At 40.4% G+C, this 26,648-nt stretch overlaps 1 protein-coding gene and 2 long non-coding RNA genes across 7 annotated transcripts; 2 read left to right on the forward strand and 1 right to left on the reverse strand.

Annotated features, from left to right (window-relative positions):
- The first annotated feature begins 1,666 nt into the window (after positions 1-1,666).
- LOC307029816 (zinc finger protein 862-like) lies at positions 1,667-5,627 on the forward strand. Of its 4 annotated transcripts, none has more exons than XM_079665900.1 (13): positions 1,669-1,884; positions 2,383-2,545; positions 2,649-2,732; positions 2,813-2,983; positions 3,074-3,249; positions 3,327-3,502; positions 3,602-3,771; positions 3,882-4,120; positions 4,208-4,465; positions 4,549-4,758; positions 4,835-5,065; positions 5,182-5,334; positions 5,402-5,627. In XM_079665900.1, the coding sequence occupies exons 1-13, from the start codon at positions 1,786-1,788 to the stop codon at positions 5,576-5,578; spliced, it is 2,307 nt and encodes a 768-aa protein (XP_079522026.1). In that variant the 5' UTR covers positions 1,669-1,785; the 3' UTR covers positions 5,579-5,627. The 4 variants fall into 4 exon arrangements, with proteins under 4 accessions (XP_079522024.1, XP_079522026.1, XP_079522025.1 ...); XM_079665899.1 differs by adding an exon at positions 2,139-2,218 and having other exon boundaries at positions 1,753-1,884; positions 2,813-3,249; XM_079665898.1 differs by having other exon boundaries at positions 1,667-1,884; positions 2,813-3,249.
- A 2,370-nt stretch (positions 5,628-7,997) lies between these two features.
- On the forward strand, positions 7,998-9,854 carry LOC307028357. Its single transcript, XR_013804946.1, has 3 exons — positions 7,998-8,425; positions 8,820-8,944; positions 9,069-9,854. It is a non-coding gene; the product is annotated as an uncharacterized lncRNA (long non-coding RNA).
- A 686-nt stretch (positions 9,855-10,540) lies between these two features.
- On the reverse strand, positions 10,541-21,721 carry LOC307029337. 2 transcript variants are annotated; one of them, XR_013805286.1, is made up of 3 exons: positions 21,131-21,721; positions 20,792-21,018; positions 10,541-11,196 (listed from the first exon to the last, which is right to left on the reverse strand). It is a non-coding gene; the product is annotated as an uncharacterized lncRNA (long non-coding RNA). The 2 variants fall into 2 exon arrangements; XR_013805287.1 differs by lacking the exon at positions 10,541-11,196 and having other exon boundaries at positions 17,325-21,018; positions 21,131-21,312; positions 21,523-21,721.
- Positions 21,722-26,648: the final 4,927 nt, after the last annotated feature.

Genomic DNA, 26,648 nt, shown 5'->3' on the forward strand with positions numbered 1-26,648 from the left:
GTTCGGTCCTGGGAGTAGAGCTTGAGCCTTTGCTAGAGGTGTCAGAGAGGAGGATGCTGAGGAAACTACTCTGCATCCTGGACAATAACTCGCACCCCATGGAGCACCTTTAGCAGTAGACTGCGAGCACCGAGGAGCACCACACAACGCCACAGGAGGTCATTTCTTCCTGTGGCCATCACACTTTATAACTCCTCCTCTTTCTGCAGGAAGGATAGTTAAATTATAACATCATGTGCAATATTAGGTTAATGTCATAATCTTGTAACATTTGCAGTTTTAATATTTAATATTTGACCTAATTTTATTTAGTACGTTTTTTTTTTTTTTGAAATGTAGTATTTTACTTGAATGTGCAATATGACTTGTCACTGTCACAGGCTACTACCTATTTTCTACTGGGGCACTGTAATACGTTACTCTAAAATTTGTATAAAACTTTGTATATTGAGCTATTGTATATTGCATACTTTTTGTATAGCATTTCTGTATTGTAATTTTGGAGCCACCTGGCAATTTTTTTCCTATCTAATCATCAAATCTAATTCATGATATTTCATGTTTTTGTTTGCGGTGCCATGTGTGAGTTCCCGGCTAGACATTTTTGGTTCTAAAAACATTAATTGTTCTAGGAATGTTTTCAGCGCAACGTTTTATTTTGGTTCCCAGAATGTTCTTCTGAATGGTAGGATAACGTTCTCTAAAAACATTCGTAAATGTTTGGTGATAACTTTCTTAACATGTCTTAAGATGCTTTTGATAACATTGTTAGAACATTGTTCCCTACTATTCTTAAAACGTTTTCAGCGCAACATTTTATTTTGGTTCCCAGAATGTTCTTCTGAAAGGTAGGATAACGTTCTCTAAAAACATGCTTACATTTTTCGTGATAACCTTCTTAAGATGTTTTTGATAACATTGTTAGAACATTATGCCCGACTATTCTTAAAACGTTTTCAGCGGGACGTTTTATTTTGGTTCCCAGAATGTTCTTCTGAAAGGTGGGATAACGTTCTCTAAAAACATTCTTAAATGTTTGGTGATAACTTTCTTAAGATGTTTTTGATAACCTTCTTAAGATGTTTTTGATAACATTGTTAGAACATTGTGCCCTACTATTCTTAAAACTTTTTCAGCGCAACTTTTATTTTGGTTCCCAGAATGTTCTTCTGAAAGGTAGGATAACGTTCTCTAAAACATTCTTAAATGTTTGTTGATAACCTTCTTCAAATGTTTTTGATAACATTTTTAGAACATTATGCCATACTATTCATAAAATGTTTTTAGCTGCAAGTGTTTTTGTTGTTTATGCACATGTCCCTACTGTCATATTGATAGAATAACACATAGAAAACCTAATAGGTTTATTTTTATCATGACCACAGCCACTTTTAGTCGCCAGGAGTATCGCCGATTAACGTTGGTAGTACTCTCCTCCGGCAGCCGAGTTGGTGCATTTGCATAATGACCGTATGAGTGCATTGAGACAATGAATAGGACGTATACAAACGAATTTGGATGTCAATATTCACTGACATGCACTTCAGTGTTTCCCACACAATGTTAATACTTGGGCGGGCCGCCCATGTATATTAAGGCCCGCCCAAGTATATTTCGGACCTTTTTTTATTTTTTGTATCCGTCCGCGAGCGACGCCATCTGCGAGTGATTAACTAATGGAAAATGAGCCCTCGCTCTACGTCTCCTGTGCCTGTTCGCTCTGCGGTTGATTAACTAGGGGACAATAATCCCCCCCTGTTCGCTCTGCGATCGATTAACTAGTGTATGATCCCTCGCTCGACACCTCCTGTTCGTGCTGCCATCGCGTGGAGGGAAACGAGAAACGGAGAAGACGACGTTAATTTAGAAGACGCGGACACTAAGGTAAAGTAACTATTTTCTCCTTATTGTGTTGTTGTTTTCTGACTTTGGTAGGAGATTCGAATTATTTGAAGTTAGTGGCAACTAAGAGTGTATTTAACGTAACCAGGCCAACTTTGCTGCGTGCAAGTTACGTGTGCTAAATTAAATATAAAAAAGATTATAATTCGTTTTCTCTTCGGGCTATGCCAGTTAGAAGGACACAGATTAACTTTAGCTAAGGTTAGACTGTTAATTTCCCCTGCATTACTCCTCAGATATGAGTATTCAAAAATATTTTAAGAGAATACGGCGTGAGGATGAGGAGGAGAGACGAGGAGAGGAGGAGAGACCACAGGTAACTTAGCCAATGTTAGCATTTTGCTTGCAATGGCAATAATAAATGCATAAGTCTCAATAATGATATATGTCGGTTCATTTGACCTGAAATTATACAATTTCAGTCAACAGTGAGTTGCAATGCAGAGACCAAACTAGATTCAAGCTTGTTTTCAATTCTAGCCGGTGGTCAGTGAAGATGCTGGCACAACTAGTCAGAGTACTGAGGGAGAGGCAGCAGGTCCCAGTGTGGTAGAAGCAGCAGCAGGTCTCAGTGTAGAAGCAGGTGCAGGTCCCAGTGTGATACAAGCAGCAGCAGGTCCCAGTGTGGTACAAGCAGGTGCAGGTGAACAAGCAGCACAGTTCCAAGCACCACAGACACAGACACAGTATAATAGCAAGGAGAACTCTACCATTTAAATGCAGTAATACCAATGCATTATTTTCAGATTCCAAGCATCGCCACTCAGGATGGAACCCTGATTGGCTTAAAATGCCACAGTTCAAGAATTGGCTCTACCTCACCCAGCATGGTATGAATGGCATTTGCAAGTTCATATTTGTAATAAAACTTATTTTTTGTAAGAATTAACACGTTTTTCTTTTTAAAAAGGAATGTTTTGCCGAATCTGCAGGCAACACAAGCCTCCAATAAAGAAAGGCCCCTTAAAACGGGCTTTCATAGAAGTTGGGATTCTTGTTTTCCGCAAGGATTATATCGAGCGCCACATCTCCTCAGAGCCTCATCAATATAGTGTTAAGCATCAGGTCTCACTTGCATCAGGTATATCATTTTTTTATGTAAAGCTAATTTCTGCAACCTATCAACCATGTTTGGCTCATATAATGAATTATGTCTTTGCCCTTGGTCTAGGCTACTCAGTGATGCAGGCTTTTGAGCCCACAGTTATTATGGAGCATGAGGCCATCATAGGTGGATTCAAATGTCTTTACTGGCTAGTAAAGAACGAGATTGCTCACCACACCAACTACCCTAAGCTCTTAAGTTTAGCTCAGCTTTTGGGTTGTGATTACTTTGAAAAGCTGAAGGTAAACCTAGTACAAAATGATGCTTGTGAAACTAAGAACTTTAACCAGCTAAATGTTAAATGATCTCTTTTTCTCAGGTGGATCAAAGAAACAATTATCAATCACACAGAATAGTGGATGAAATGCTGGAGATCCTTGCAGAGATAGTAGAGTCGCCTATTTTGGAAGAGATAAGGTCATCTCAAGCAATCAGCCTAGAGGTTGATGAAACCACAGATGTATCTGTAAACCGCCAGCTGGATTTACATGTTAGGTGGGGTATTTTTTAAAGGAATGATGTGCATTTAAATAAAGGCCTAGTTAAACTTAATATTTATTAATATGTGTGAAAACCTATACATTTTTATTTTAGACACCTGGATAAAGAGGGTTATGTTTTCAACCACTTCCTTGACCTGGTAACTCTGGAAGATGGGAAAGCTGACAGCGTTGTTGCTGCCATCAAGAGTGTACTACAGAAGAAGGATCTCCCGGTAGACAGGCTCTACGGACTCGGGACAGACGGTGCAGCAGTGATGACGGGTATGGAGTTTATTGTTAAATCTAATGGATTGTGTGAAATGTGTATTGTCAGCTGTTATTAAAGGAAACAAAATGACGCCCTCAACACTGCATTTAATTCTTAAACTTAGGCCGTCTGAATGGAGTGGCAAAGCAGCTCACAGACAGTTTTCCAAAGCTGGTTTCTGTAGCGTGTGCTGCTCACAGACTAGCACTGGCATGCAAAGATGCCTCAAATGCTGTCAGGTATATGGCAAACTTCAGGAACCACCTGCAGGAACTGCACCTATTCTTCAGAAATAGTGCAAATAGGTCAGCCACACTGAGTGCTGCCGCTACCACTCTTGGTCTGAACGACTTGAAAGTCAAGGTGTGTTTTCACCTATTTTCATAATACTATTGTGGTGTCATATTATTTACATATATTTTACTTACCAGTGTTTCTACTTGTTGTTAGGAGGTGAAAGATACAAGGTGGCTATCGCAGCACCTAGCCGTTCAAAACCTCCAGAGGAACCTTCCAGCTGTGCTGGCTGCTCTGGCGGAAGAAGCGAGCACAAGGAAGTGCCCAGTGGCCAAAGGTCTATACACCTTCTGTGCCACATACCGCTTTGTGGCTGCCCTCTACCTTCAGGCAGATGTGCTGCCCCACATTGCAATGCTGTCCAAGGTGTTTCAGAGAGCTGATGTGAACTTTCTCCACATAAAGGAGCAGGTAGATTACAAAGAAATGCATTTGATGCTCCCAGTTATTTGCATTATCCATCCTATTATATTGTTGTCTTTTTCCACATTTAGGTGCCAGTCACACTTGTTACTCTGAGGAGAATTCTGGAGGCAGGCGAGACCCCACTCCCCGGAACGTTCCTTGCTCGCCTACACCAAGACTTGGACAACCCAGGTGGACTTGGGGCGTTTAGCATTGCCGGAGAGGAGGAGAGGATCAGGAGGGGACACGGAATTCTGGAGCGCCCCTGGGAAGATATGTGGGCCAGATTTGTCAGAGATGTAAATACATCCCTTCTTACTTTTACATTCCAATATTTATTTTCCTTGAACTGAAAAATGTATAATATCATTCCAGGTCCTCAAACCTTACATCTGCAGCCTGGAGAGCAACATCGAGAGCAGGTTCCAGCATATTGAAGTGCTGGGGGCCTTCAGTGTCCTGGGTCCAAAGGCAGTTACCTCAAATGATGTAACCAACATTTCAATGTTGCAGACCCTTGCCAACAAATTCATCCCAGGGCAGGATGCCACAGTTATCCAAGAGTGGACCTCCTACAAGCAGCATGTTCTTGAAGGAACATTTAAGGTTGGTAAATACTTAAATTAATATGAACTTGACGGTTAGAATTGCTTGTTTTGACATCTGTAAATGTTTCAATTATACTGTGTACTCATTTGCCCTGCCTTGGCTAATCTCTGAAGGACAAGACACAAGCTGAGATCATGCAGCTCCTGGCCAGTGAGAAGGACGAATGGGCAGAAATATACCCAAACCTCAGCCTTCTCTCTTCAGTGGGGTTGGTCATCCCTGTCTCCAGTGTAAACTGCGAGAGGGATTTTTCTACGATGAACAGGGTAAGTGTCATTCCCTGTTGCATGTCATTCTGTATAGTTCATTTAAAACAAACTGTCTGTTTTACAGGTGAAAACTGACATGAGAAACCGACTGAAAGGGGAGCACCTGGCTGCATGTATGCGGATAGCAGTCAGTGGACCAGCACCAGAGGCGTTCCCATACACACAGGCGTTGGAGCTGTTCTTCAACAAACCCAGACGGATTAAGTGCTCTGACAAACAGTGCCATCTTTGTACAAAATGAATATTGCCATACAGTAATGTAAAGTTAATGAATAAACATGTTGTTAAAACTTGTTGTTTGTCACATGTGTTGCACATCACAAAGACCGCCCCGCGGTCCGCCCGCACCGCGCTCCGCTCGCAGCCCCCCCCCTGGCACCTTCCCCCCCAAGTATATTTCCGATCTGTGGGAAACACTGCACTTATAATCAAACTAAGGTATGTAGGCCCACAGTATTCATAATATCATATGTGTAAAATATCAGAAAATAATCACACTTTTTTTCTGACTATAAAGGTTGTGTCTCGTATGTAGGTTCTAACTGTTAGATAAGCTATTTGGCCATGTGTGGCCATTCTCACCATTGATGGCACCCCTGTTCCCCCTCCACTCAGGCACGCAACCTTGGCGTTATATTTGACCCCACCCTCTCCCTCGAGCCCCACATCCGTCAAGTTGTAAAAACCTCATTTTTCCACCTCTGCAATATTGCCAAACTCTGTCCCTCTCTCACCCGCCCTGCAGCTGAGCGACTCATTCACGCTTTCATCTCCTCCTGCCTTGACTATTGCAACTCACTCCTCTACGGCATCAGCTCTACATCCCTCAATAGACTCCAGCGTGTTCAGAACGCAGCCGCCAGACTCCTCACCCACACCAAATCATGGCCTCACATCACCCCGGTTCTCAAAGAACTCCACTGGCTTCCCGTTTCTCACCGCATCCACGACAAACTCCTGGTCCTCACTTACAAAGCCCTCCACCATCTGCCCCCCCCTACCTCACTGACCTCCTCATCCTCTACCAACCACCCCGGTCCCTCAGATCCACCTCAGTTGGTATACTTTCCACCCCAAAGGTCAAACTCCGGAGCTTCGGCGATGGAGCCTTCTCTGTGGCAGTCTCGAAGCTCTGGAACTCCCTCCCACAAGACCTCTGTGAGTCTGAGTTCCTCACCCTGTTCCAGTCTCGCCTCAAAACCCACCTATTCAACTCTGTATATCCAAAAAACCCCACCCCTCCCTCTCAACCAACTTCCTCCTGATGCTGGTAAAAAGCTAGAGCGGCCCGCAACAATCCGGCAGGGACTGATTGCAGGCTGCAAGCTTTCATAGTGTGTCTGATGAGCAGGTTGCAGGTGTGGATGATTGGAGATTGCGCCCAGCCGTGTAGATCAGACCATCAGGCAGGGAGGGGGGGAGAGAGACACACACAGTAGAAACAAACACATACAAACACTAACAGGGGTTTCAGGGACGGCCAGTGACAGTCGGTCCGTTCTTCTATGTCTGTTGGTCTCAAATCTAAAGGGTGCAATAACGATTTTTATCCACTATGCATAAACAGCGGACACTGTTCATATGCAGCCCTCATAAACCACACATAATAATAATACATTTTATTTCTATAGCGCTTTTTTTGAACCCAAAGACGCTTTACATTTGGGAGGGAGGGTAGACAAACAAAACAAAACCAAAACCAAAAAGAAACAAAGAAACAAAACAAAACAAAAAACTTTTCTGTTTTTGTATTTTGTATTATTATGTATATTAGCTTTTTACCAGCATACTCTTTGACAACTTTGCCTGCTTTTGCCTCACACTAATTGTTGTGTCTCTCCCAGGAGGAATCCAAGGCCTGCCACACGCCCAAGACCAGACAGGCCTCTCCACCCTGGAACAACTGTTTCCCACTGCCGCCATAACCAACCTCCACTCCCAGCTCCCCTTTTCTAATAAACAAATGTTACGCTCACCAGCTGATTTCGAGTCTGATTCTGGGTCCCCTCCAGTACATGTGACACCGACAGTGACTTGTACTAGCTGCTGGTCGCAGCTTTAAACAAAACATTAAAAAATCTAACTTGCAGCTGAAAACGTTTTAAGAATAGTAGGGCATAATGTTCTAACAATGTTATCAAAAACATTTAAAAAAGGTTATTACGAAGCATTTTAAGAATGTTTTTAGAGAACTTTATCCTACCTTTCAGACGAACATTCTGGGAACAACAAAACACTTGCAGCTGAAAACGTTTTAAGAATAGTAGGGCTTAATTTTTCGAACAACGTTATCAAAAACATTTTAAGAAGGTCATCACAAAACATTTTAAAAATATTTTTAGAGAACGTTTTCCTATCTTTCAGAAGAAAATTCTGGAAACCAAAATAAAACTTCGAGCTGAAAAAATTCCTAGAAAAATGAATGGTAACATTCTCAGAATGTTTTTAGAACCAAACATTTCTAGCTGGGACCAAACGAACGAGTACCGAAGGCGTCCCGACTTTTACGTCAGCTATGTCGCCTGCGTCGGCTACGCCGCCCGCCTACGAACACACCGCAAATACTTCAGTCGACGAGTTGCAATAACTGTCCTTACCAGCAGGCAGCGGTAGTGTGTATTCGTCATTCAAAAGAGGCAAAAACCGGAAGACAGACTGCGTTTTATACACCGAGAGAAGAAGAACAGACTGAGTGATATAAACAAACCAACACAGCGTCTGGGTTCCATTTTCACTCTCTCTCGTCGATCGAAAACATGTATCGTACGGTACTGGCGTTCAGCATTTGGAGTGTTGCTTGCGGCTGCAGAGATTAAGAAGCGGAAGCGAAAAATCAAGAGAAACCGCACTAAATGGGTGAAAACATGGATACTACAGCGAGAAGCTCATGGGGCTTTCCCGAACCTGTATCGAGAGCTTCAGTTAAATGAAATCTCAGATTTCACAAATTTTGCTCGGCTTTTTCCTGTTCAGTTTCACATGTTGAAGGAACTCATCACTCCACTCATCCAGAGGCAAAACACAAATTACCGGGATTGTATCTCCATGGGGGAACGTCTGATCGTTACGCTGCGTTTTTTGGCAACAGGTATGAAAGCTAAAGATGTTGCTATATTTTAAATTGCAGTACTTTGTATATTATTACTTGTACATTTTACTTCAGTAAAAGTAGTAATACCGCAGTGTAGAAATACTCTGTTAAAAGTAAAAGTCATGCATTCAAAGATTTACTGGTGTAAGTACAAAACCAAAAGTACTGCTTGGTAGCTTGAGAATTTACCATCGGTAAAGTTTTATCTTAACCTATAATAATGCATGATACAATATTTCATTATTATATTTTGTATCATTAATCTGAATCTTCATAGTAACCAAAGTAATCAACTATCTTGTAAACTATAACCTGTAGTTTTGTAGCTAATGAGTGTTTTGTTCAGCTGCTTGTGTAGATAACTCAGTCATGTGTTTGTTAATATTTGCAGGGGAAAACTTCAAGAGCCTTTCTTACTGTTCCTAGCAGTTCCGAGTGGGAGTGTCAATGATACGGCAATTCGTTCCTGAGACCTGTACAGCCATCTACGAGGTTTTGAAAGTGAAATACCTGAAGGTGTGTGTGGATACTTACTGGTTTTACTGTGCAAACTGTATGTAATTTGTAGGCATTTGAACAGCAAATGTTTGGTCTTCTATATAAAATATGGGTCTTAAAACATATATTTTTTGTTTTTCAGTGCCCAGACACAGTGGAAGAGTGGCAGCTAGTAGCTGATGAATTCCAGGCTCAGTGGAACTTCCCAAACTGCCTAGGTGCCCTGGATGGGAAACACATCAACATCCGCCCCCCTCCAGGAACTGGATCAACATACTACAACTACAAACATACATTTTCCATAGTGCTAATGGCACTGGTCGACAGCAACTATATACAAGATCCTGTATGTAGATGTAGGTTGTAATGGGAGGATTTCAGATGGTGGTGTGTTTAGATGCTCACTGCAGGATGCCCTGGAGAATAGGACAGCCAACATCCCTGCACCTGCACCACTTCCTGCTTCTGACCAGGCGGTTTGTTACTCCATTGTGGCAGATGAGGCATTTCCCCTGAAGGAGCACCTGATGAAGTCCTATCCGAACCGCAGGCTAGCTGTAGAGCAACGCATGTTTAATTACAGGCTGTCGCGGGCTCGGAGGGTGGTAGAAAATTTCTTTGGCATCCTAGCCAACCGTTTTCGGGTCTTTCTCACCACCATAAACATTCAAGACACTGCCAAAGTGGAGGCCAGGGATGAACTATGCCAATATTTTAACGGTGTCGGTGCAGTGCCTTTTCAGTGGGATAAGATATAGCAAATATGTCTAAAGAACTGTACAATGTAAACAATCGACACATACATAAATATACCATACGATAAAAAATAGTGTGTAATACAATAAAAAAAGAGTTTGCCAAATATGTCTAATGCAGTGTTATCAATGACTGTAGTGTCAAGGTACGAAATAAAGTTTTTTATTGCCTATCCTGCTATTTGTGTTTATTCTTTTAATCACACAGAGTTAATAAAAAATAAAAAATGTGCCTACATAACTGTCAGTTGCATTATTATTGGTTTAACTACTAATATAATATTTTTAACACGTTTTAAAATGACCATCTTGAACAGCTACGACGTTAAAATATTTCTAGGCAGATTGTGGAGAATAATGGGAGAAAGAATAGAAGGGCAGACAGAAACACCCATCTGAACAATGGCCACTTCTTGCAAAATGTACATTTCCATGTGATGCTCACAATAGGTAAATGAACAATGAACAGTGGTAGACAGTAGCTCATTTACTTAGGCACTGTACTTAAGGACAATCTTGAGGTACTTGAGACTAATCCTGCAACTGTATACTTCTGCTCCAAAACAGTTCCGAGGATGAAGAAACCATCACGTATGCAAGGTTACATGTGAATAGAGGGGCAGAAACAGTCTTGCAAATGTACATTTCCATGTGATGCTCACAATAGGTAAATGAACAATGATCATGCATCAGTAATTATAATCAAAGATATCTATAAATAACACTGACAGGCAAATTATGTATCATCATGTACATATCATTGTCGATCTTCTGACTTTTATTGTAGTATAGCTAATTGTATCCTCATTCTCTAATGGCTGTAGTATGAAGGTACGAAATAAAGTTTTACATTTTGCAGTAGCGGTAAAAAGTGGTTTATTTATTATGTACAGTGTAAAGCCAATACAAAAATACAATACTATAAAAATAATCATTAGTGTGCAATACAATAAAAAAAAAAAGTTTTCCACAACTGTCAGTAAAAAAGATGTACATTACAAATCAGTGAACTGTCTGTACAAATAATTAGCCACATATTTATATCAAGTGCGCAAACTGTCTAACGGTTTCATCTTCATGGGTCTGTTCCATTAAACACTTAAAATAGCTATTTTCCACCTCATGCAGGAAGATTGGCAGCATATTAAAAGACAACCGCCGCAGTCTGTGTTCGTAGACTTTTGAATCAACCGCGATTTTGTCATTAAGTTGACCCTTGCCAGTTAATTCTTCCAGGAGCGTGCCAACATAGGAAAACATATTTTCTGGCGTCCCACTGGCGGACTCATCCAGCATCCGCCTGGTGCGCTTCACCGGAGGCCTTGGGGTGCTTGAGTGACTGAGTGTGCTGTTTGGCCCCTCTCCGAGCGGTGCCGGTGTGGACTCTGTTCCACAGATGGTGGATTCTGCCAAGGGAGTGCAGGGCCTTGACTCAGCATCAAAGAGCTCAGGGCTGCTGGTCCAGGTTTCACCGCTGGTGCCATCGGAGGGTGATAATGTAGCCACCGGAGGTTCCTTAACATTTTTAAAGAAATTCACAGTTAGTTGGATTTCACACCATGGATTCTTAAAACTGTTTACTAAGCATTCATAACAAAACAATACCCTGAAATGGGTGGTGTGTGATAGCTTTGTTCGTTATTCTCGCGTCCAGGAGAGAAGCTTTAAAAGGACACCAATGGAGTCTCTGTGAAGGTTCAAATGGGTACTTTAATTAAAATGGCGCGGTAATGTTACATGCAGAATATTGTTCAGGGAGAAAAACAGCTGTGTTCTCGGGCTCTCGAAAGCGAAGGAAAGAGAGCGAGAAACACTCTTCCAGCTGTTAAATATCCTCTGCTGGCTCCTCCCTGTGGGCCGGATGGCGCTGCTGGGGGCCGGCCCTCCACGTCTTCAATGTCCGTTGTTGCGCATAACAGAGGATTCAGACATTGTACATTCAATATATAACTAAACACGCCTTTCCTCCTCATATTGTCTTTCATGACTTTTCATTTATTGCATTTTAAACGTTGTAATCAATACTTTAAAAATACTGGAAATACTTCACGGCAGTTATCATTTCCGGTAGTTCCGGATGTTGTCACATGCTACCCACGTCTGTAAACAAAACGTATTCAAATAAACTGTACCTTCATTTAATATTCAGCAATAATGATATCTCGACGTCTATAGTTGTAGTGTTGAAATCAGTAGGTTTCGGTGTGCAACACTCCGTGTCATATCGCTACTAAATTCACCTCTATAGGAAATGGAATATTAGCCACATGCTAAATGCTACCCGGGTTGCGTTCCAATAGTCCATTTAGCTTAGGAACCTTCCTAACCAAGTGAAATGACCCGGAAGTACGTCAGTGGCAGCCATGTTAAGTGCCGTTCCAATTCTCTAAATGATAGGAAAGGAGGTTTCAAACTTCTAGACCCTCCAGAAAAACGCGGGTAAAAATCCTTGATTATGCGGGCTAAATTCCTTGATTATGCGGGCTAAAATCCTTGATTATGCGATTAAACATGCGGGGTTTTTATGTGATTTTATGAGGTGAAATTTCGGGAAGTTGCGAAATATGCGGAAATATGCTAAATATGCGGGGAAAAATAATTTAAAAAAATTAAATATTGGGCTGTCTTATTTATTCTCTCTCACACACAACCTGCCACTAACGTTAAACCCCTTTACTATTCAATTAAACACATTCAATGTTTATTTATTGTAAAAGCAATTGGGCTTTTTTAATCTCACACACACACACACACACACACACCCCCCCCACACACACACACACACACACAGACACTTCTCCGCCTCATTCCGTTTTCATTTACTCGTTCGTTATCTGACCAGCTTCAATCTTGTAGGCTACTCACTTCGTTTCTTGTAGCCCTCGAAAGGGTTTTGGAGGTTGGTGCCTCGGTGAACGTTGCTTGGCTTTCTTGTCCGCAGCAGCAGAAAGCATTTTCGAATGTTTGAATGAATCAAAGTGGGTCGTCACCGTTGATTTTCTCTTATGCTCCAACACACAGTTGCACGGGGTGCAGAATAGTTTCCCCCCACTTTTTGCCCGGTCTTTAGTAGAAATGTTCGTCGGTAAATGAGATGGATTAGATTTTTTTCATCTTGGTGTTTTCTCTATTGTGTGAGCTCCACACGTTCACTCTATACAGTGTTGTTTACCTTCTGTGATGCGCGTGCTGATGACGTCACGTCAAGACGAGTCAACTTTTTTTTTTTTCAACTTTGTGTGGAAAAATGCGGGGATTATGCGGCCTTTTGATAAATATGCGGCCTTTTAAAAATCTGCGCCATTTTGCTGATTATGCGGTAAATTCTGCAATCGTAGAATCACGTTTTTCTGCAGGGTCTAAACTTCCTTTATAACCTCCTTTAGCTTAGGAACCACTGGACCTCCCTTACCGAAAGTAGAGGAGAAAATGCTGCCCCACAATGCCTTGCAGCCGCAGCATTTGACGTCACACAACAGTTGGCCGTTCACGGACACAAACGATTATGACTAAGAAATTATATCATGAAAGTTACGGTCCTTATTAAGCTTTTTAAAACGTATGTGGTAAGTTGCCAAAGTGCTTTGTTTTGAACGTTCATCAGTATTATAATCAAAAAGATAAAAATTAACGTTAGTTTTTGGGTCATTCCAGAATTAGAGGACATTTCATGTCCCCCCATATAAAAAATCTAATAATCCATGCCCAAAATGCTAAAACATGCACTTGTTGTGTTAAACATACTTGTCTTGAGACAAAATGTGTATAAAATTGTAGAAAAAGTGGTTTCAAAATATTATTTAAATGATCAAATAGCTCTCGAACATCCCCTAAAATGGCATTTTTCTCTTGATCCCGCTTCTTGGTGACCAACTTGCATGTCAAATATAACATTTAAAATAGGGATTTTATTTACTTTTTTTGGTATTATTCTATTGATATATGTCTTGTAATGGTAAAATCTATTTGTTAAATCATAAACATATTTTAAATAACAGTAATTTTGCACAGGTGTGTCCCTCAACATGCGTTCAACCCTGTTACCCAAACCTTTTTAGATTGGCACAGGAAGTGAAAAAACTGTAAATCAGATGACACAGTGGAAGTGACATCAGCAAGCCATGTGCTAGTGCCATGGGTAGACCAAAACTAAGTCCTCTCTTTTATTTTTCATATTTTTACAATCTTTTCAGTCGTAAAAGAGTGTGGCACTCTGACCCACTCAACCCTGTTACTGATATTACCAGAATAAAGCATATTCATTTCAAAGTTATCTTTCTTGCATTAGATATCCAAGTTTATCCTTGCCTTGAAAGTAGCATTACATGCTACATCTAGCAATAATCCCTGAGGTTAAAGGCTCAAATTAGCATTGATTTTCAACCCTGTTACTTTCAACCCTGTTACTATAATTAGAGTAACAGGGGTAATTCTTCATTGGAAAATATACATTTGATGCCAAGCTGGGCAAATCACTTTTTTTGATGGTTTATTATCTGTTTTTCCTAAATACATACAAAAAAATTATAAAATAAAAGGTTCATTTTTCAAAAATGTTGGTGTCTAAATTGTCCTCCAATTCTGGAATGACCCTTTTACTGAAATTATCAAATCAAGTCAACATTTCACTGAGCTGTGTGGGGTTTGTTCAACTTTTAAAATATGTTTGAATGGTGATATACACAGTTATAGGTGTTAAAGACTAAAGTTTATAATAAATACATTTGTATTGATTTTAAGATATTTTCATAGTTCATACAATCATACGTATTGGGATCATTTGTATTAATGTGGACCGGAGGGAGAGGGTGACGAGCATAAGTTTCACTTTCATTTTTTATTTAAATTCCAACTTTGGTCATGAAGAATATGTTTCTCTGTTGTTCATAAAGCATAAAGCAACAGCATCAGAGCACGGTGCAGAGTCTCTAGATGAGTTTACAGTAGTCCGTCGTTCTTATTAAACATCCATGTTGTAGTCCGTTGTATAGAACACTGTAGTTTCCATAGTTTCCCCACAGCAGCAGACACACAAAATGACGTCCGCTGGCGCATCATAAACACGTCGGATATTGAAAGTTCATTCGGATTCTCTAAAGCACCGCAGTCTCTTCTCCTAAATCCTTTTGAATTCTCCTATCCACTATCCCTTAACCCTGTGACGTTTCACTCAGAGGTCAAGAAATAGGAGATAGGGTTAGAATTTAGGAGCTGATTTTTGGATTATTGGAACGCAACCCTGGAGATGAAGGATTTTCAGAATAAAAGCTTAACAACTGGTTGTGCGCGAGAACTTCTGGTTTTTCAGTATAAAACAGCATTTAAACTGACGGTATGTTTAAACTAAATTATGCCGTCAAAACATTGATTTTAATTTCTAACATGTGCCATTAGTTCGGGGTACATTGTAGACAAATTGTGATGGCTCTATTCAGATGCTAAAAACATACTTGTAGACAGATTGTGGAAGATAATGGGAGAAGGAGCCACCATCACGTATGAAAGGCCACATTTGAATAGTGTAGAAAACCATCTTGCAAATTTACATTTCAATCTTGAACAATGAACAGCGGTAGACAGTAACAAAGTACATTTACTTAAAGAGCAACTTCCAGGTTAAAGACACCTGTGAATAAATGTGTAGGAAAATGATGAATACACTAGATTTTCAAAAAAATATACAGAAATATACACTACAGTGACATCTGGCATCGTTTTTGTAAGAAATGTTCACTTCCGCATAAAAAAGCCTCGGCACGTGACCTCCCGCGTGTGACCTAACACGGGGGACACAAGGGGGAGAGCGGCCGGTGTAACGTATTAATAAACATGAACACAGAAGACACAGAAGAAGTTGAACATGAATATTCGAATGCATATAACGGACCACAACCTTATAATTATGAGCCTGCTAGGCGTCCAAGAGACCAGGAGCAGCCAAGGATTAGAAGAAATAACGGCCATCGGAGAGAAATTGAGCTGTGGTTTGAGGAGAACCAGTGGAGAACTGGGCAGCTATCTTGGTGAATGACCGGCGTTAGCTACAGAATGTTAGCTAACGTCACATCACAACATTGTAAAGTTAGCTATCATATATCAGGCTATAACTAAAGTAGCATTGATAATATAGTAACGTTACTGGCAGGACTGTTGATACTGATCCATAACAGAAACTAATGCGCAAGTATCAGCCGTTTCTCGCGTTACCTAATGCAACTCCACACTACAGTGCTGTGTACCGGAGGGGAGACGCGAGATACAGCTGATACTTGACGATCTGGCGGAGAAAGGTTGTGGAGCCTCCGTTGATATGCCGTTGTAAATGGCTTGATGGAAAGCAGGTGTGTAGTCGGGGAGGGTGCACAGCTGATTGCAGCAGGTGAGTGGAGGTTGAGCCGCGAGCCAGGAGTGACAGCCACCACGCACACACAAACAACACAGACAGGGGGAAACAAACAAACACAACGGAGACGGCTGGAGCAGTACAGCCACCACAGCGTTACCTAATGCAACTCCACACTATGCCTTACGGTGCTGTGTACCGGAGGGGAGGGAGAGAGAGCAGCGAAGGGGGGGAGAGAGAAGTAATACGGTTTCCTGATAAAGCTGTGGAGAGTATGTGCTGCAAGGAGGTGGATGCACAACGCACCCCGGAACGAACGCTAGCTCCGGTCCTTTTTACTGTGGACTCGATGTCCTGACAGGCTGGTATTTGTGCAACCTGCACAAACACAATACTGCACCATGATTACAAATGGTGAAATACAATGTAAAACTACCGAAAAATACCAGCTCCTTAAAACACAACCGCTCTACTCAACGCAACTCTACTATACCCGCGGTCAGAGAGCGGAGATGTGTCCCCTGTGTGATGTAATATGACGCATTTGACGTATGACCTTAAAAAAAAGCCGTTTTTAAGAGCAGAGCTCAAAATTGCTCCTTTCCCTCTAAATTCCTCGTAAAACATATCAAATCCTGCATTCACTTTTTTAATTGTAATTTTCAAGCAAGTTTAAGCATAAATGTAGAAAAAAAAAAAACCTGCAAGATGCTCTTTAAGTACAGTACTGCTCCACTCCCATTCAGGCAAATAGTGTACTTTATCCTGCGCTACATTTATTTGATAACTTTAGTAACTTTGAAGATTCAGAACAATACAAAATATTATCAATAAATATGTTATCATGTATTATTATAGGTTAAGATAAAAAACGTTATAGATCCCATCAGGCCTGGAATTTCGTCATTTTAGGGGCAAGGCCACTTGGCCTTTTGAGTTGTCAATTTTTTAAGGGCACAAAGGCCAAAAGCCAGGGCACCAAGGCCATAAATTAAAACAATGATTTAACATACGATATGAAGTGACTACGATTGTATATGCATTTACAATACTTTTATATATATTTATTAAGCATTCAATGGACACCAAATTGCAATTACACAAATTCTTTATTAAAACTACCAAGGATTCTTATAGCACAGACATGTTTGGCTCACTGTGAGACTGTGGTAGTGGGCCTACGTCAAGGTGCGTCCTTATTCTGAGTCACTTGAAGATGGAGATGATGACGAGTCAGGGAGATTTGGACTTTTGGGGTTCCTTTGACCATAGGGATGAATATTGAGACTCCTTTTGTTGATGCCAGCTGCCCACCATCTTGCCACAGCTTCATCACTTTGATATTCAGCAGGAGCACAACCCTGGGATTTGATGAGGAGTAGATCTTCAATTGTTGAAGTGTGCAGGCTTAAACGCCAATCGCCCTGCATTCTCTTCATTACTGAGAACTGCCGTTCAACTTGAGAGGTAGAGACAGGAAAAACTAGGACTATTTTTATTAGGTGCAGCAGATTGGGGTACATTCTTCCCTTCGCCAACAAGAATCTGGACCATAATGGGAGGAAAGTTTCCCTACTATGGTGACGCACAATGTCGTATGTAGACAGTTCAGGCATGCCACAAGACATGTGAATGGGTATTTTGATCGCGTTTTGAAAATTGGGCGATATAAACGAGCAGCAAACTTTGAACTTCCGTCTGCGATCGCCGGTAGTCAAATAAGTCTGCACAGAGGTCTTTGACAGCTAACAACACAGCGCTAACTGCCTAGCACTAGATAATAATAAAAAAAGAACACAACTGCAACATAACTCAGGGTTCTTACACCTTTTCCAAAGTCAAATTCAAGCACTTTTCAAGCATTTTCAAGGTGCATTTTCAAGCTTTTCAAGCAGCGTACAGCTGTTGTAAATTACATATTTATATGCACATATTTATACTCAAATGATTATTTCCCTACCTCACATTAAATCCGATGTTCTTTATGCTATGAACAACCAAATGTGTGTTTCGTAATAGCATTCTACATAAGGATGACAAATTAAAGATAAGAAAACAAAGTTTAATATTGTAAAATGAGTGACCCATATCATATATAGTAGACTGGGCATCCCATATAACCTGGCTGAGCCAATATAAAACAATCAGCCAACTAACTTTTCAATAAATTCTTCATTAACATTTTTAACATTTTTGAGGTCCTTTTAGGGTGGCAGTAAACATACGGCTCTCCAAGGTTAGGACAAAACCATTGAAACACAAAGCTGATATAAAAAAAAGCGTGTGCAGAGATCCTCTTTCTGTGTAAGGGTTTTGGAGGTTTCCAGGGAATTTTTTGCAGAATATGAAACTTTTATTGCCAAAATCTCCCGATAAATACATGTTTGAAGCTTGTAAAGGGAAGATGACAGCTCTCCCTCGCACTAATGCTTTTACGTAGCGATGCTCCCCCCTCCCTCCCGCTGACATTATGAATGTATGGCGTATAGCAGGGGTCGGCAACCTTTTTGATATGAAGTACCATTTTAAAAATGTTATCAGCGTGCCAACGATCGATAATTATCAACGGGGGGGGGGGTTGAGGAGCTTGACGCGCGTCAACTATCAGCTGGAGGGCGGGGGAGCCTCGCTGCGGGGAAGCAGTGTGTGGACCTGTCAGCGCAACTTACATGATGCCGAATTTAACAAACACATTTAAATAGTTGGTTTAAACGGCATAATAATAAGGACGATCGTCCGTTCTGTGATTCTCCAGAACACACAAGTTATGATATTAGGGTCATGCAGAGTGAGATGAGATCGCTGTCCCTTTAAGAGAGAGAGAGAGGGGTGCGGCTTGTGCATGTGTGTTTGTGAATGGTAGAGCGACAGTGAGGGAACGTGTATATGTTTCTGGAAGTGAAACGCGAAAGCAGAAAAACAGAGGTCTGTGATGTATTTTGTGAAACAGAAGAACAGCTAAATAAATGCAACGTCCTCCCAAGAAGAGCTCGCCTCTCTCCAGTCATTTAAGCTAAAGTGGGTTATTGAACCTGAAGCTTGTTGCTTCTGCCCTCCTCGACTACGGTCTGGGAGCCGACAGGAAAGTTCAACACACAGATGGCCAGTCCGCCCCTTTGTAGCATATTATTTCGATGAGAGATGAGCAGATCGCCACTGGGCTTTCAACTAAATACACAGCCACGCAAAAACTGCGGCATTTGTACAGCTCATTATGGGTACTGCAATTAGTGAAGTGCTTTCCTGGTTGGTAAAACGATCAGCACTGCACCACAGAGGAAAGCGGCAGAAAGTCAACTGGAGATAAAGAGAGCGGGGCTGCGTTGCGTGCATGGCTTCCTTCTGCAGGTAACGGGGAGACGAGCTCTGGCGGCGGTCTCGCGTTCAGGATCCGAAAATTAATTTAAATATTTTGCACACTTATTCCACTTATTCCTAGTGTGCCACTGGTTATGCCAATGCTGGCACGCGTGCCAGGGGTTGCCGACCCCTGGCGTATAGTAATCATAGATAACACGGCAGGGTCCGTTACAGTTTGTTTTCATCTGATTTCAAATAAACAAAGTCTTGGCTTTCAGAATATTAAACTTGTTTCGGCAAATTCAGATGATAAATACAACTTTGAAGCTTGTAACGGCATAATTACAAGCGGAGAACGGAGTAACTTTACGTCAAAGCAGGCATAACAACAGCCGGTGTTTCTCGTGAGTGTTTTCCCCGGGAAACTAACACAATACACACAAACGCAAAAATACACAAACACACACTCGCGAGCTTCCCCCAGACCATTAATACAAACTAAAATATGTTTCCTCCGTTAGAAAGCTAGGAATATCCTCTTTCAAACAGTGTATAATTCAAAATGTGTCTTCGGGTCAATGTGACTGATTTCGATGGAGCAAGTTTAGGCACGAAAAATACTACCAGTAGAAATACATTGCTTTTATGTGCTTCATCCTCTGAAAACCACAGGATGGCGACTGTCGCACATACTGACATAGGTACGCTCCTTTTTATTATTGTCACCTGCATAAGCAATAATCCACATCGAGTTCGCTAACGTTACTAGCTTAAACAAACGTAACATGCAACGTTAGCCTAATCCAAAATGCTCTACTACAGCTTACCTTTCATATTGCTCATCAGCGCAGACTCTCCCATCGCGAATAATTTAAATTCTTTGTGGCAAACTGTGCAGAAGGCGAATCGTTGGGTTGATCCTCGTTTTAGCCACAGCTTGTATTTCTTTTCGGATAGCCAACGCTCGTTAAAACAGCAACCTCCTGGCATACTGTCATTCTCTCATTAGAATGCCCAGGTCACACAAATAAAACACTTGCAGGTCGCGCGCATAGCGCGGGAAGGCCGGAGCGGAGCTGTTTTATGTAGAAGCGAAGCAACTAAGCGCGCTCCGACTTCTTTATTTTCTTTTAATCTAAAAAGCGAACTATTCAGTCAGACAGCAATTTATTGTAAAAGTAAATCATTTACAATTTCAAGCACTTTATCTCAAATCCAAGCACCATTCCCAAAATTCAAGCACTTTTGAAGTCATGAAAACACCTCGTAAAAATTCAAGCATTTTCAAGGATTTCAAGCACCCGTACGAGCCCTGATAACTTATCCAAGTAGTAACAAAAACACTTCAAAATATTATAATTATGCATTACCATACGAGCAAGAAATAGTAATGTTATCCATAAAATTACACTTAAAACTGGACTAATGAAAAACTTAACGGCAAACAGGATCATCACAAAACCTTACCTCACCTCAGCCTTTTCTTGAGCGGAGAATCAGCTAGCTTGGTCCTAGACCGTCCTACGCACACGGACGCGTGAGGGGGTGGGCGGAGATAGGTCATAGACTGATGTCAACTGTCATCATAGACCGTTCGAGCGGTGCATTCCAGGCTCAAATCAAGCGCACCGCTGATTTTTTTTTTCCTCCTTCAAAATATGCTGGTGTTGAAGCCGTGTCAGAAAAGAGGCAGACTGCTAAACCACAAAACTTAGTCAGAGAGGGCATCAAGGCCACTGTGGCCTTATGGCAGATATCATTTTTAAGGGCACAATAATATATATCATTCTGTTATTGTTATATTACCGTGATGCTGAGGTTGGAAGTACTCTCCCTCCTTCTTGTGAAGGGCTCCAAAAACTGCAGCCTGGTCAGGATCCACTGCTGTCTGCTGGTTGTTGGTGCTCCAGAACTACCCGAAGGTGCAAGTGTCTTGTACTGGGTGTACTGTGTTTGCAGAGATTCGCACTACTTCTTCAGCTCTTTCTCTGAAGCACACAAATAAACTATGTAAGCATTGTGGCTAGTTAGCATGTCCAATTAATATATATATGCAGTGCCAAACAAGTAGCAACAGCTACTAAACAATAACAACAAAACACAATGTTTCACGTTAACGTCACTGTACGCTGGCAAACAATAACAAGCCAACAGTTTCTGCTAAAGAGCTCAATTGATGAAAAAAAAGAGAATCTTACCTGATAAAAAAAGGACAGTTTCGATCTCTCGCCAGAGTCCGGTTTTGAATACTCGAGTAGTAATATTCATCCCGCTTTCGTCTCATAAGTATGCTAAGTCCCGCCTCCCTTTGTTCGAGGTGTGATATCCCAAGTAGGTTTGATATCCCAAGTAGGTGTGGTGAGATCCGTCGATAGGAGGGGGTGATGTGTATTCATAGGTGTGAAAAGCCCCCACTGTTGCGCCTTATGGTGTATAATAAAAAAAAAATGCTGTTTCAATCACATTAGTATGCACAAAAAGTGACAGGTGGGCCCGCCCCCGTGTGTGTGGGTGTGTGTGTGTGTGTGTGTGTGTGTGTGTGTGTGTGTATGTGTGTGTGTGTGTGTGTGTGTGTGTGTGTGTGTGTGTGTGTGTGTGTGTGTGTGTGTGTGTGTGTGTGTGTGTGTGTGTGTGTGTGTGTCGGTCTCTCCTAACCCCTGCTGTGGACCGGGGCTACATCAAATCTTATTTTAGCCCCATAAAGAAAAGCCCACCATAAACATAATAGTTAAAAATAGTATTGATGTATGTTACCACTTTCCTTCTTCATCAGACAGCCCCTTTCTAACGGGAATCTAAGCTAACATCTACTCTCGTCTCAAAGCCTCCTTCCTTCTGCGGTGATGCAGGCAAATGCTGCCCCTCTCTACTATAAAGTCACCATACAAACTTTATTGTCCTATCTAAATTAGATGAAGGTTGTAATATGATTTGTGTTAATTAGTTTACTAGCTATGAGGAAGTCTCTGTCTACATTGCAAGGATTAGACTGATGGTTGTAATTTTTTTGAGCCATTGACCTGGCTAAGGGTTTATAAGGATATCTAGTTTCTACAGCAAGAGAAAGGTGATGATGAACCACCATTTCTTATCTGTGTTTTCCTGACCTGGATCTGATCCTGAAAAACTCTGGAAAGTACTTCATATAATTATTAAATGTCGTATGGTGTGTGTTAAACAACCTCTGTGTATATATTGTATTTATTGTGTATTAGCACTATGATTCATAATGTTTTTTAAGTTTTGGGGAGACTGCACACTGTTTGTGTGTGTGTGTGTGTGTGTGTGTGTGTGTGTGTGTGTGTGTGTGTCTGTGTGTGTGTGTGTGTGTGTGTGTGTGTGTGTGTGTGTGTGTGTGTGTGTGTGTGTGTGTGTGTGTGTGTGTGTGTGTGTGTGTGTGTGTGCGCGCGCGTGCGTGACTGTGTGAGCCTGGCCCTGCCCCTCCTCCCCCCCTTCCTGCCATCTTATCACTAGACAGGGGGGGGATGGAATTTAAAAACAGCTACCTTACACTTGTATTTGTTCTATCTAAAACACAGTGTCCGTAAGGGTGGGGGAGACTGTCTCCCCCCTTCCGGCCATCTCTCTGTTTCTGCTGATGTGTAAAATATACAAAATGACGTTTTATATACTTACTCTCTTGTTAAAAGGTGATGAAGTTTGCAGCGTAAGCCAGCCATCAGTGTTCTAGTTTTAAGGTTTTGCATACCTCAAAGTGTGTCTAAAAGTATCTTGATAAGAGAAAAAAGCCAAAATCCGCCTAGGCCATTAAAAAGAAACCGAATTCCTTACAAAGTATTTCATATAAAACTGTTTTGATGAAACAATGCAGTCTTGATAACTTGACTTGACTAACATTACTTTTTTAAATATATGTGTTTAGATGCTTTACTTTGATTTCTTTCATGTTATTTTAACACAACGTTACTTTTTTGATATTTTTTCAACATCGCCGCCAAGTCTATCTCCAGACTCAAATCACAGCTTTGAAAAAGTTCAGTCAGAGCAGCCAAAAAACTGTCCACGTTTTACAAATGAACAGACACAAATGCAGACTTGACTACTTGGCAGTTGATTAAAGCAGATTTGTCCGTTTTCATCTCTCAAAGGTTTGGGTCCTGTTCAACACTGGGTACAGAAATATATTCAATATACAGTCATTTGTACGTAAAGATTTTTTAAGTTGTAAGCACTTAGAAATATACATTTGATCGCATTTGAAGTGGCTGTAGACAACTTATGATAATGAAATAGTTGATTGCACAAATTTGTAATGGATGTAGAATAAAGACGACATTAGCATTTAAATTGGCTCCCTATAAGACTCGCTTTCTCTATGAAATTATGTCTGGCTCTGAGTAGTGTTCTCCCTTTCACAATAAAAGCCCAAACACAATACTTTCTGAATCACTGCAGGAAGTATTGTGCTAAAATGCAAATACAAATAGCTTACAGTTGCTCCCAAGTAGTTGAACAATTGGAAAACCGCAAGGACTGCGGAAACACCTACTGGCAAAGGATTGCGGATGCAAATTATGCAAAGAGGAAGAAAAAACATTCTATCTAAAGCTAGATAACACAATCTACGTATTGACAGTATGAGTACAACAAAAACAGTATGCATGTTGATGCAAACGACGATGTTCAGTAAACGATCAATCAAAATCGAAGGATCCAAAGTATTTTTAAATGGAGCAGAAATAGAACTAGTTTCCCAGTTCAAGTATCTTGAACAGGGAGTGTCATATTGGACTCACACTTGACTTTTTAAGAAATATATCCAGAAAGTATCCAATACCATTAAATTCAACTTGCAACATTTTAAACAAATTAGACCTTTTTCTTAACTGTCAATGCTGCAAAGTCATACCTCCACTGTATGATTCTATCCCACATTGAATACTGTTTTACAAACTGGTCGTTTGCTTGTGCCACACACCTGAAACCCATAGAACAGCTGTTCAAGAGAGCTATCCAGGTGTTTGACAGAAAGCCACAGTCATACCACCACTGTACCATCCTTGAAAATCACAATTTCTTGAGTTTTGACCATTTTAAGTCTTTTAAAAGTATGTGTTTTTTTTAAATAATATTTACATGGGCTGGCACCCCCCCACTTTTTTTCTGTGGAATTCATCCACAGAAAACAAACTGGACGCAGCACTAGGTCAGAAACCAGAGGAGACTGTGAAGTCCACCACAGACGGACCACCTTTGGACAAAATGTCCTCTCCAAAAGTAGCTCATTGTGGAATAGCCCCCCAACTGAGATACGGGATTGTCTCACTCTCAATAGTTTTAAAGATCAACTTAAAGAATGGTTGAGCAACAAACAGTCTTGTAATCACCGCTAAATAAATGCACTTTAACACAGGGGTATCTCCTCTTGCACTTTATGTAGCACTTTTATCTTATCTTGCACTTTATATATCATAGCTGCTACATTGTACTGCCATGTGGTAAATGCTTGTATGCTGCTCATGCTCTTTCTGCATATCATGTATTTATTTTTTGCTGTATATATAAATGTCATGTTCTTATATGCTGTATGTGACGGGACTACAGATGGAAATTAGCTCAAAGCTAAAATCCGGCTCATTTACACTTGTAAGCATTATTTTTGTTTTAAAGTGTTCATCAATGTTTTAAAGTGTTCATCAATGTGCACTGGTGGCCCTGAAGAAAATTAAACATTAAAATATGTTATCGATGTCCCCATTTCCAGTTCGTTTGGGAATAATTGCGATGTTTATTATGTTTTGGTAGCTCTTAACAAAACAGACATTTTGTGTATGACAACTTTACAACTGGTAGAAAGTTAAGTACTTTTTCTGAAGAGATTTTCTTTAAGACTGTGACTATTAACACACCATCCCCCTGAGAGCCAGAAATACTCATCCCCTTTTGCACGCCCCCTGCAGCAGCTCGGGTGTGAAACCCCCATACAGAATGTCAGTCACTGTGTATAAAACTTTTATTTTCTTAAAAGACTGTGTCTTTAAAAGGCAAGTTTGTTATTTTAAAACTGTTTCGATGAAACAATGCAGTCGTGATAACTTGACTTGACTAACAGTACTTTTTTAAATATATGTTTTTTAGATGTTTTACTTTGATTTCTTTCATGTTATTTTAACTTTTTTGAAAATAAAATACTTTTGAATACATTTTCTTTAAAGGCACTTTTTGATTTTAACGCTATTTCAATGGAGCAATCCAGTTTTGTTGACATCAATGCTTTATTCTCTTTTCTTCTGTTACTAAGATACTTTTAGTTACACTTTAATGGATGAAAAACTTTATAACCTGGTAAAATATTCATTAATTTGTAAGAAATTCGGTTTCTTTCTGTTTCTCTAAAAGGCAAGTTTGTGATTTTAACACTGTTTCGATGAAATAATGCAGTCTTGATAACTTGACTTGACTAACATTACTTTTTTAAATATATGTTTTTAGATGCTTTACTTTGATTTCTTCATGTTATTTTAAAACAACATTACTTTTTTCATATTTTTCAACATACTGTGATATTTTGTTTTTGTCTTTCTCTCCTTTTTCCATTATATTTTTGAAAAACTACAAAGTGATTTTTAGCAAAAATACAACATGCAACTAATACATTATACAATATTACGTTTTTTTGTGATATTTGCAACACAATATACTTGTACCTTTTTTTTGTGGTTGTAGGGCTTCAAGATATTTTGCATGTCATGCATAAACACGGTGTCATCTTTTCTTGAAACTGACGTGCTGTCCGTTTTACAAACAAGTTATTTTTCTGCTTCTTCATCATCCTCTGAATTTTCCTCCCCCGTCCCTCTTCCTTCAGCCAGCACAACAAGAATCAAGGTGGATCTGTGAAATGAAACACCGGGTCTAAACCAATTGGCCAGACATACCAACATGCAGAACGTACGGTATGGTTGAAAAAGACTAACCATTTATCCAGTTCAACTGTCATTAAGATGTGACAAAAATTGGGGAACTACTATGCAAAACGCTCGGTATATATTGATCAGAATGTAGTCAATACCCTTTTAATAAGTGTGGTGATGAGGACGATTGAAAACAGATTGAATAGTGATCCCCGTGTAAACAGAATGGCTGAAGTTTGTAAAGTAGAAGACATTTTGGATATCGTTCGTTCTGGCAGTACTATTCCTGGTCATTGGGAAACGATTGCAAACTAAACATTTAAAGTGATCCTGGAATCTTCATTTTCCGAAACATTCTGTAACATTACCGAAGAAATGAAACAAACATCAAATTGTATCATGTGCTCTCATTGTATGCTCTGTTTGTAGATGTAATGCATCTTTGTGTC

This window comes from Notothenia rossii, assembly GCF_949606895.1.
Source record: "Notothenia rossii genome assembly, chromosome: 2".
Taxonomy (NCBI): domain Eukaryota; kingdom Metazoa; phylum Chordata; class Actinopteri; order Perciformes; family Nototheniidae; genus Notothenia; species Notothenia rossii.

Bases quoted from the DNA above. Each gene is read 5' to 3' on its own strand.
- LOC307029816 (XM_079665898.1), top strand. From the start codon at position 1,786: ATGATCCCTCGCTCGACACCTCCTGTTCGTGCTGCCATCGCGTGGAGG. The intron at 3,250-3,326 runs GTAAACCTAGTA...TCTTTTTCTCAG, and splicing joins ATTACTTTGAAAAGCTGAAG to GTGGATCAAAGAAACAATTA. The intron at 5,335-5,401 runs GTAAGTGTCATT...TCTGTTTTACAG, and splicing joins ATTTTTCTACGATGAACAGG to GTGAAAACTGACATGAGAAA.